Source organism: Gavia stellata, chromosome 6, assembly GCF_030936135.1.
Source record: "Gavia stellata isolate bGavSte3 chromosome 6, bGavSte3.hap2, whole genome shotgun sequence".
Classification (NCBI taxonomy): domain Eukaryota; kingdom Metazoa; phylum Chordata; class Aves; order Gaviiformes; family Gaviidae; genus Gavia; species Gavia stellata.
In genome coordinates, this window is record NC_082599.1 from 20,809,093 (window position 1) to 20,821,109 (window position 12,017).

At 38.4% G+C, this 12,017-nt stretch overlaps 1 protein-coding gene across 2 annotated transcripts in view; it reads right to left on the minus strand.

Moving 5' to 3' along the window:
- The window catches only part of MLLT10 (MLLT10 histone lysine methyltransferase DOT1L cofactor), a 131,521-nt gene that overhangs the window by 1,869 nt on the left and 117,635 nt on the right, over positions 1–12,017 (minus strand). For both annotated transcript variants that reach the window (XM_059818389.1, XM_059818390.1), the window contains 6 exons: positions 10,862–11,016; positions 8,792–8,980; positions 8,293–8,381; positions 7,806–8,167; positions 2,595–2,697; positions 1,608–1,820 (listed from right to left, as the gene is read on the minus strand). In XM_059818389.1, coding sequence (XP_059674372.1) covers positions 1,608–1,820; positions 2,595–2,697; positions 7,806–8,167; positions 8,293–8,381; positions 8,792–8,980; positions 10,862–11,016 — 1,111 coding nt within the window. The remainder of the gene's footprint in view (positions 1–1,607; positions 1,821–2,594; positions 2,698–7,805; positions 8,168–8,292; positions 8,382–8,791; positions 8,981–10,861; positions 11,017–12,017) is intronic.

The following is a 12,017-nucleotide window of genomic DNA, read 5'->3' on the forward strand; positions in this document are numbered from 1 at the left end:
AATTCTTTTTGGATTAAAATAAATCAACAAGCCAACGCAATCTGTCTCAATTCTAACCTTTAAAAAAAACCCCAAAACAAAAAAACCACACAACATAAAAGCAATTTCACGAGAAATTTATTTCTAAGGGTTTTGTTTGAAAGATGTTCTGAGATTTCCTGGAATTGTTTACAGCTAGCTGTTGTAAGAACAAAAACTAAAATTGTAACAGCGTATTTGTAAGATATACTAGTGCTGCCCGGTCACACTGTCCAAACCTAGTAATAGTCATTTCAAAAAATTCAAAATAAGGTCACATATAGAATAGTTTGTTCTGATGCAAACCAAATATAGGGTCTCAATTCCATTCCCTACTAATTTTTAGAATATGAGGGGAGATAAATTTTAAAACATACTAGAACAAATTGTGAACATTTCTAAATGAAGGCAAGGCATTGAGCAAGCCCCTGTGATAGAGCGCTTCTGCTCTGACAGTCAGCGACCAGGAAAGAACGTGATCTTACAGACATCACAACAACGGACCAAACTGGAAAGTGACAACGACCATGTGTAAAGCTTAATAAAAGTAAACGCTCGTATTTTTGAATAGAAGGTAGCTGCTTCCAGGAAAACTCTTGAAAATTCATCATTTATGTTTTATGTCTCACTTTATGTTTGGGAAGTACCACAAAAGCCCAGCTGCCTGAGTCCTTCTCCACCACTGTGCCCCTAAAGTAGCTGGAGGCTTTGGGGGTAGGGAGCAGAGAGGGGACCAGTATCTAGCCCCAAACTCTTCCCACCTGCTGTTGCAGACAAGCTTCCCTATTTCACTAGCACTGCCACTTGATGTCTTCTCCAAGGAATACTGGAACTTTGTCTTCCTGCTCTACTCATCCTTTGTTTTCACAAGTTCCACATGCTCCTTCCCTTCATCCTCTCTTAATTGCATGACCCTTAGAGAATGAAGTCTATTCTCTGACACCTTGAAGAAAGAATTCCTGTCTTGGGGATGGAGGTTACAGGCAAATGCTGAAGACAATGGAACATCTTTGCCAGAAAAATGTATCTTGTTTCCTTATCTGTCTAGGAAAGGTTTTATTACTTTATCAAGCAAAGGAGTTGCTCAGCCTCACCTTTCCATGCCAGAACCAAGATACACATAGCCCATTCTCCTAATACGTATTTCACCTTCCCAGCAACGGGGTCCTCATCTCTCAAGTCATCAACTAAGCTCTGCAGCTCCACAGTGCCTGAGGCCTGGCCAGGACAAACTCTTTAAGTAAGCTGATAAAAGGAATGACCTACAAAATAGTGGACACAAAGCTGGGGAAGAAAGTGGGGTGAGGAGGACTAGGGCTGCAGTTGTCATTACAAGAAGAAGGCAAGAGTCACTGGATTGGTGGTGTGTTCCAGGGAAGCAGGAGTGTGCAGCAGACAGGTTAGGTGTAAGTGAGTACAAGTTCACGGAGTTCTGAACCTCATTAAGTGCAGCCCAAGGCTCAAGAAAAATAAAATAAAGAAAAAATCCACCATCCTTGAGTTGTGAACACAGGCACGTAACTTGCTTCTTATCTTTTAGTTACCTCATGGAGGTACTACATTGAAAACGAGGTGAGAAGTATACTTACTGTCACCTTCTGAGCTGCGTTATCTCCATGAATTGTAAGAAATGGGTTGGTAGTAGCTGCGTTAAGTGGTGAGGCCTGTGTGCCTGAAAGTAAGTTGTTTATGGGTATCTGTGCTCCTCCAGTAATCTGCAATTGCTGTACTTCAGACTGATGGTGTTGGTGGTGGTGATGTTGTTGCTGTACTAATTGATACAAAAGGGCCTGATGTTGTTCCTTGAGTAATATGAGGAGAGGGAGGAGGGGAAAAAAAAAAAATATCAAGAATTAGTCACTGAAAAACAGCTCCTCCCTCGGTTCTTGCTTATCCACATCTTCAGTCAGTGCAACCCTTAACCTAATCACAGCTAATTTAGGTTACACTAATGAAGTTCCTCAGGACTGTGCAAAAGGGAAGAAAGCACCTATAAAGTTTCCTGAAATCAGTAGCTCAGCAGAAGTTCCACTAAGCCTGCTGGCTTCGGCAGGCCTCTATCAGAAGAAACATACCTGAGAAGAATATCAAACCATGTTTGTCAAAGTACGGGAACTACATAATTAGCAATACAAATAGTTAAACTGGTTACCTAATGGCCTATATGAATACTGCAAGGCAGAGCAAAGACAGCTCACGAGATGATACCAAGAATCCTTTGCTAGACTCCTAGTGGAATCAGAGAATAGCTTAAGACATTCTTAGAATCTATACCTGGTCCCAAACTCTGCTACCCACAGCTGATGCCGAGAGAGAGAAGCCACCATGTCTACATGGGACAAAATGGGACTGAGGCACCAGGGAATGATTCGTCTAGCAATACACGCAGCCCAATAATATAATGTAATTTAGGACGACTATCACCCAAAAAGGTTGAAGCAACTGAAAAACTAAAAGATTATCAAAACCTGTAATACCAAGTTAAACCCATTTCTAGTATTTATATTAGGCTGAGGAGTTTATCCATGCCTTAGAATACAATAGAAGAATAAATCATAATTAACTGGAAAACTTACTGATGTGAGTTGCTGGGTACTTAGTAATTGCTGGAATTGCTGGTGCTGCTGATGGAGAAGAAGTTGTCTCTGTTGGTCAGGAAGTAATCCTAGTCCCGAGGCACTGTAGGGTTTGACAGGGTAATACTGTAGTTTATATGAAAGTATAGAACTTTTTACTTCAGCTTTCCATTGAAACAAAGAAAAGACGTATATAAACAGACAGTTCCTGTTTAGCATTTTGATTGCATACTGTCAAATATTAAACTGTCTGTCTGTCTGGTTGCATTTTTTGATACATACCTAGACATTACCACCCCCACTCTCATTTATGCTGAGCAACAGCAACATCTTGCCTGTAACGTAAGTCTACCATGTGCACATTATTTTAAACTCAGGTAATAATTACCATTTCTACATTTTTTCAACTACTTTACACAGAAAGGCCAGATTTTATAAGACAGCTCTTGCCAACCTTTAATACTTAGTTAACCAGCATTTACTTTGCCTTGGTTTCCTTCTAATTCTCATCTTTTGCTATATTCAAATCTATCACTATTGCCTATACCTTGCCTGTAATTTAGCAAACACATTCAGCCTTGAAGTGGGCCAGCTGATGCTGCCATCGAATGAAGCAGGCTGCCTCTGCACTTGCCTACTGCTTAGCTCCCACTCCCTATTTTCATGCCTACATAACATCTCCCAGGAAATTGGGCAGGGAACTGATCCAGCTGACAACTGGCCTGGAAATAAAGGGTTTCTTCAGCTATGTGCCAGTTCACTGCAAGACCAACAGCATGAACAAAGGAGGTTTTGGAACGGAATACCAGGAAAACAGCTGGATTTACTCTTTCGGTACCAGTGTTAGCTTTTACTAGTTTAAAACACCCACGGAATTATTAAGGTGTAGTTTCATGATAGGTTTACCCTGCTATTGAAAGGTTAAGTATTTCCCTTTCAGCTGTACAGTCCTGTCCCCTCCCCTTGCACTAGCTCTTGCACAATAAGCTGCATCTCGGTGGGAATGGAGCTGAAACCTAAGCCAATATAAAACACACTGAAAGATTATCTATTAATGTAAATGAGGTTATTGTGTGAATGCACAAGCACTAGTACCAGCAAGAAAGGGGTGTGTAGGATGACCAACAGGACGACAGGATCGCTAGTTGTGATTGGTAGTAAGGAATTAAATTAACTTAAATCAGCCACAAATCCACACAGTTAGGCTATAACCATTTAGCTCTTCAGGACACAGTATTTTTCTTGCCTTTCTACAGTAGCTAGCATACTGTAGCCTGGCTCAGTTGAGATTTACTTTGTATTAACCAGCCAGTATGAAAATACCCATAGCATCACCATTCTCTGCTGCTAGGACAGGGCAAGCAACACATAAAATTTGTTTCATACTTCATTGGATGGCCTCAATGCTATGGGAAACACGTGCTGGGCTGCACTTAATATTTCCCATCATCTACTTCACGACATCCATTACTATCATCTCTACCACTCTCCTGGTTCTTAAACCTCTTTTTCCCTAGCCAAGATGTCAATTCTACTGACTTTGTCCTGTGCAAGCCATTTTGCCTCTGATTATTCTTGCTGTACTGTTTTTTTTCCTTTTATTATAACCTTTTCTGAAACTGCATAATCAGAACTGCACATAATATTCCAGGTGCGCACACACCAGGGACTTATAGTGACAGAACACAAAATGAGTAACACCATTCTATTTATTCCCCAATAACTTCTAGCAATATTTGTTTTGATTGTTGATGAAAGCAGAGATGACACTTCACCCATCCAAAGAAACTCCCAGATTTTCCTCCTGAGCTACAACAGGAAAACTCAGGCCTAACATAAGCTAGAACTGTGTATATGTTTGACTTTCAAATGATGACACTCATTGATTAGCTGAAATTCCTTCAAACAGCTTTGAATTCAATTGTATCAAAAATATTTGTAACAACTGCAAAAAAATAAGTACCTTCAGTTTGACTAATATTACCATTATTTCCTCCTTTTCTTTTTACTTCACTTTTTCTGTATTCGTCTACACTGGAATGAATCTTCTCCACTGTTTTTTCATTCTTTTATCTCATTCTTTCTTTTTTCCTATTGTCATGTTTTCCCTTTGCACTTCTTTTTTCTGCTGTTGTTCTCCCTTCTCTTTATCCACTCTGTCTTCCTCTCTTGCTCTACATTGGCACTTGAAAGAAAACACCCTCAGCCAGCAGCTGAGATCCAAGTGTCTAGAAACAAAACCTAACTGCAGAAGACAAAATGCTGCAGCTCCTGAGCTTCCCAGAAGAGGCAGTTCACTGAATTTCACCACAGAGCTTTCTCTAAACCAGATCAGCTTGCAATGTAAATTTAATCCTTTTTAGCTTCTCATTAAAAGGTATATGATCAGTTTGAAGTTCTCCATCCTACAGTCTCCTCTGGTTGTGAGAATGTAAAGAAACAATCCTATCTTTTTCCTCAAATCACTTAATCTCTTGGTTGCTAGCAATCTGTATTAAGCCATCTTTTTCCCAGAAAAGGATCAAGTATTTTTCTCTACCAAATGAATTTAGGGTCTTTTACCTACAATTTAAAACTCTCTCAAACAGCAGTGTGCAAATCAGTGTTTTCCCACCTCCCTGTGTCCCACAGTTAAAGAGCTCATGTGAATAAGGACAATATGCATAAAGAAGTCTTCATGTATTAGTGAATAGCTATTTTTCACATGAAACCGTCTAAACAGATTCTGAAGCTTCGGAAGTTACTGTAATTAGCAACTTACAGGAACATCTGGGAAGTCTTTTAATTATAGAAAAATACAAAGAAGTTAGAAAGTAGGGCTGAGTTCTCATGTGACTTTCTGTCACCTTGGGAATACTGATTTAAGCCAGCTCCAAACTTGATCACCACCATGCGACCTAATGAGGTTCAGAGAGCTCGCAATAGCATGGTAGCAAACCTCCACGCCTGCCTGTGCTTGTTACCATTTAACCCTCCCACTTACGCAGTTCAAAGAGTAGTGATGCCTAGAGGAATCTGACATTAAAAGACATAGTCAACTAGTTGCCACTAAAACAGCATTGAACTCAAGAGTGGCGGGAACAAACTATGTCCCATATAGTTTCAGAACCAATAATCTCAACCAGTGGAAAATACTTTTATATTTTTTCTTTCCCCCCCCTTCATTCAAAGTCATCCCAGGGCCTCTTCACAACTTAGTTCCTGTAACAGAAAAGTTTCTTCATAATTTTCACTGAAGCATTTGTAATGGAAGAAACAGGAATGAGGAACGTACGTGTCATTGCTAAAATTGTATTAGCACTAAATAGCATTAGTGCTTGCTCGGCCTGAACTTTTTTCCTCTAAATATTAGAAATACTGAAAACTCACAGAAAATGGGGGCAATTGTGAAACACCTCAAAAGGAAGGGGGCCCAGCAAATCATCTGGATGAGCTCAATAAAGCAGAGAATCATGTGAAACATGCACTTTTAAATTTGAAATAAACATTAATTTTAAGTCAGTATTATTGAGGGAGCAGTGCAAAAAGAGATCATGCAAGAATAGAAATAGAAAAATGGAAATGCTGGCAGAGTTGTACATCATAAGCTTGGTGTAGCAGAAAATAGGGAATCATTGGAGTATTCCAGACTATGCCAGAAGTTAGAATGAGAGCTAATGAACAGGATACTAGTTGCAGTATTCTACATGAACTGGAGTAGTCTACTACTAGGCTACACACTCAAGAGCACTGAAGATGAATATATAATAAAATAAAATTTAAAAAAAGGCAAAAGGACTTCTGCAATATAAAGAGTCAGAAATAAATAATCTGTGTATTAAACAAAATCATATGAGAAAACAGCAGCATGACTGGTATAGTTTGGCATTACCTGAAAGTGGAAAGCATTATACAACGCGTTAATATTACTGATTTTTTCTAGTATTTCTCTCTCCTCCTCACACTTTCAGGCAGAGTAACACAAAATTCTTGCGTAAAGAAGGTAAGTTTTCAGTCTTCAGTAAAGATGATAAGTTTTTGTTAACGAAATGTCTTTTGTTTAACCTATGAAATGTTATGTTTATATATGACATGAACTATGAAAAATATAACCTCCTCAGTAAAAACATAATAGCACACCAAAACAACAGGATACACTTGGAAATACCAGGTTTTATAAGCCTGTTGAAGCAATACCACACAATGATACTGTACACAAACATTCAGGAGCTGTCAAACGAACACTGAGGAAAGAAACTGGAAAAAGAAGCTACAAAACCAGGCATCCCTTGCATCATTCCAATCACATGCACCTTTTTTTGGTGGGTAATCCACCATGATCTCCAAAAATAAACTCTATTTAAAGACAAGTAATCCACTCCCTATTTGCAGGCATTTCTTTCTACATAGAACTGTAGCTCTCCTTCCTAAGTGAAGGACAATACAACGGGTGGGGGAAGAAGAGTGGGGAGAATGAGTTGGCCCAGGTTCTGCTCTATCCCAAAATACTTCCAGACCAAGCAGTCTACTCCCCTTCCTGGAAAGCAGCTGTCTCCTTTTGTTACCCATTTGCCTTGCAGCTCAAGCAGCAGCAGTTTATGCTACTGCGGATACCTGGTTTTGGGGAAGGGCTGTTACAAATACTCAAGCAAGGGATTGTTTTATGCATTTAGAAATCCTTAGGAACATCACTTGAAAAACTAATTTTGTTGTCTCTGGAGTCAGATGCAGAGAACTGAAAACACCATGCAATTGTATTACTACTCTGGTTAGTTATGCCTATTACATCTTTAATTACATGACTGTATAACTGTTCTCCTCCTCCCCCTTCCCGCTTCTTACTGCAACAAATGGTAGCTTTTCCAGTGCTCCTTTAATCCTGAAAGAACAATTGGCAGGACAAAGAATATTGTTTTCTGAACTAAAAAAAAAGAGCTGAAGCACATTTACATAATTACATTTGTTTGGGAATGTGACTTGATTAAAAAACAGGAGTAAATGGAGACTAGATTCCCAAAAGCTAAACAGAAAACATCTTTTCTTTAACTTGACTATTTGTGCTTCCATTAAATGTCGTCTTACTTCCATTCACAGATCAGGAGCAGAACCTAGTTTGACAATTACAGGCTAGGGAAGAAACAGTACCTTTTGTATAAAACAGTTAAAAAAATATAGCTAAACTGAAGAAGAGCAGGCACTATCAGGAAAGACATGAAATCAGCAGATTCTTACCTGTTATTTAATGTGGTTGGCAGAGGATGCGTTGCATTTGGTGGCACAGTTGCATGAGTGAGAGGAGAAGGGTTCTGTGATATTGTTGCTGGGGTCTGAATTACCCCGTTTAAAGCCCCTACAATTCCGTTGATTGCCAGCTGGCTGGCTGGCAGTGCTCCAATTATTCCACCCACACCAGGCACTGCAGGAATGGTGGAGGTTACAGTCTGCATACCACTAGCCAGTGCCCCCACTGTCACACCATTGACCTGTTGAACTCCTGTGACTCCTGAGCCTTGCTGAGCTGGACTCTGCCCAGCAGGTGGTGGAGTGGAAAGAGCTGATGAACTGCTGGTGCTTTGTCCGCTGGAGGTTATCTCCTAGTGTAAAAACAAACAACAAAACCCCATCAGCTGCATAAAATTTCACCTAACAGCACAATGCAAGGACTATGATGAGTTAACTTGTAACAAGTTTAAGTTTGGAAGAAACAAATAAAAATTACCTGATTTAATACAGGAAGAGAATTGTCCGGTAAAAAACTGTTTCCCAGATGAGGGCTTTTACTGCTGTTCAAGGAATCAGTGCTAGGTGCTAAAGTAATTATTTCAAAAAACACACAGTGGTTAAATTTCTGTAACATGTAAAAAGATTCAGAATAATTATTTCAAAATAATGTCAAAGGTAAACATAGAAAATGTGAAGTCAACCTTAAAATGATTGCTGATTAGTAAAATATTAACTAAATAATTGGTGAATCAATAGATTCAAGCAGATGTGCTCCAGCCTGAAGTAAAAAAGAAACTGCACTGAAACAAGCAGTAATGGTTCACATAAATCTTCCAATTGACTTTTAAACATTTGAACACACCAAAAATTACTTAGTCTATATTCATCCTACACGTACATGCATCTCCCAGCAATGGCATACATGGATGAGATAGGTATTTCATATAAAAACATGTTCAAATTACTTTGACACTTTAATACTCTCCTCTACTTACCTGCTTGTACCGGAAAGGCATGTACTTGATGAGAAGGGCTAGGATTTGAAGTTATTGTTGGAAAGGGCACTGAAAGCTGTGCATTGAGTAGCTGAAGCCGCTCCTTCTTCGCCGTCAGATTCTTTATCTGTTCTTCTAACCGTCTATTTTCAACCTGAAGTTGGTGTAATGATTTAAGCATTCCTAAAACTAAGGTAAAAATGCATGTTACCTTTCACAACCACATTCAAACAATGAATAATATCTTCATTTTTTAAACTTCTGTATTACAATTTAAGAATAACATTAAGTCCTGTGTGAAAATATAAATAAAATTATTACTGAGAGATACATTACAGAAATCTGAATTTAAGTGAAAAGGTTTAGGATCAATTTTGTGTAATTTGAAGGGCAGAAAAAAGTACGTAGCATGTGATAGTAATTTTGCAATATATCTACACCCTGGCTCAAACACAGATAAAGTCGCATCATTAAGGCTGACATTCATTTTAAGCAAACAGCAGTACATGATAACGTATCCCCAAACCAGAATATAAAAATAGTATTATTTTAGTAGCCCAGGTTAATTGCATAGTTGCGAAAAGTCTATTTCAGCTGCAGTATTAGAAAGTCTAAATAGTATCAAAACAGAAAAAGTTTGACAAATATGCATTCAACTAACAATACAGCCAACCAACAACATTTATGTAAAAACAAGCAAGTTTGTGAAAAGGGAGTCTTTCTGCTTTAATGCCCTGTACAGTGAATGACAAACTTACAGAAACAATGAAAAAAGTGTCATCCAGCATGAAGTTACCGTGACACACCTTGTGAGCAGGAGCTCTCCTTTGCTTTGAGCAGCGATCTACAAATCACCCAGCAGGGAGCACTGTGTGAGCACTGCAGTTACCACCCCTTTTTTTACAGAAAAAGGGCATCATCTTCTGTACTAACCTGATTTTTACCAAGCACGGTTTTCTCAAACTCTGATTTGGTTTCAGAACTTGGATTTCCCAACCAGTACTAGAGTGTGACTGTAAAGCCACAGGGATAGCCTTTTTTTTTTTTTTTAATTCTAAATTGTATTTGTTTAACATGACCTCTGGGCCTACTACAGACATAAGTCTACTGGTATAGGCACATCTGGTCATTTCCCAAGGATTTAGCTTTTATCCCTCCTCTTCAAGAACATACAAAGGAACCCTCAGTGAGCCCAAATGAGATGCAATAAGACTTAGCTAAACCTGTCCTCCAGCTATCATGTTTAAAGGATTATCCCTGCATGAATTTCCTCACAATTAGCATTTTTGTCAGGATACCATTCATAAAAATACCAACCAGATACCACTTTACACTAGCAATGAGAACAATAATACGGTCAACAAAATATAACACAAATCCTAACCTAGTATTAAAAAATATTTTTAAAAGGTATTCAATCATTGTCTTTGATACTGATATATTGTTGAATATGGAGATCCAAGTGATCTACTCATCACTTACGCTTTTAACGTATTCATTCTTGGACTATTCCACTCTATTAAACATAACTTGAGAAAATAATGATTTGCTTGCTTTGAGAATTTCGTGAGAAACACAGAACATAATAAAGATATGAAAGCCCAGTAGGAGACCTGCCTAACATTTGTAAGTAATTTTTTAAAACAGTAACGGAAGTAGACAGTTTAGAATTAAAAAATGTAAAATAGAATAATAAAAAATTATTATGCCAATTTATATCACACAATATAAAGCAAACTGGGGAACTATGCTATACTATTTACAGTAGTGGATCTAAGAGTCCAGAATTCATTTCTAAACTCTGCAACCGACCAGCTGGATCTGCAAGTCACTTCCTCTTGCATGACACAATTTCCCCATCCATAAAAATGTAGATAATTATAGAGAACTCTTTTGTAACCTACTGAAGACATGTGCTGCGTTAAGAACTATGTTACAATTATACACTACAGTTAGATTTCTATTCACAGCAGAAAATAAGTTTTTTAAAAATTCTTGGACAAGCACTGAATGGCAGTTCTGAATAACATGGTTAACAAAAGCAGTAATAAACAGAATGTGGGTACTTACTGTCACTAGGGGTGCCTTGCTCTAATAAAAACTGCTGTCCTTCACTCCATTGCCTCTCCAGAAGCTGTTCTATGCTGGCTGCTACTGGGGGCAAATTTTCCCCACAACTGTTCCCTGATTGATCGTAGCGAATCTGCAAGCTGCTTACAGGGGATCTGTTGAAATTATTGCAATTTATTGTTTAAAGAAAAGGATGGAAGGAAACGTGTTAGTAAAAGGCTGTTGAAGTTTCTTACCTGTTATCAGTCCTTAGCACCTACATATCTTACACTTCTAAGACTAAGTTAATTCATCAAAATCACTAAGAACTCCTGGTTCTCACTGCCAAGGCTTTAATAAAAGAAAGATATGATATTTCACAGCATGAGAATTTATACTGAGAAAGCACATAACCTCTTCAGGCATACAGACTAACATAATACCTAACTGACAAACAATATTAAATTATACGACACATACTTCTACAGCAGGAAACCACTGTATATGGATACACAGAGCACCTGTCTCAAAAAAAAAACCCAAGAAAACCACACCCACAAAAAACCCCAAACAAACAAACAAATGAAACTTCAAACCTTTCCCAGAGAAAACTGGGACAATAAAAACAATGTATTAAAACCAGCACAGTAATGGTACTTCCACATAGAAAGGCCATATAGAATTCCACTGAGTAACTTGTTCTGAAATCAATCATGTAAAACCAGATTTTGAGGGACTACGTGAAAATATTATTTCACAAGGGCCGCAATGGAAGTTAAAGTTATCCTCTGCCTGTCCTGTGCACACTTAATATACTTCATTTTTTACTCATGATCACACATAGTTCAAAGAATAACCCCTTTACCACATGTCTTTTCTCATTCAGGAGAAAATTAAATATTCAGCACACAGCCACTAAGAAACCTGGGTACCCCTCAGGTCCTGGAGAAGGCTTCTTTGGCATTGGATGGGGCAAAATTTAACCTGTGAGCAAAACCAGATGCTCAGCATATTTCTGACTCAGGATTCTGGCCTCATGTATGCATGGCCCCATACCTCATACAGGACCAACACCAAAGCCCACTAAAAGTTGGTTGGTGGTTTTGTTTGTTTGTTTTGGTTTTTTTAAATCAACTCCAGTGAGCTCAGATTCAGATTCTTATACATTAATTATTGC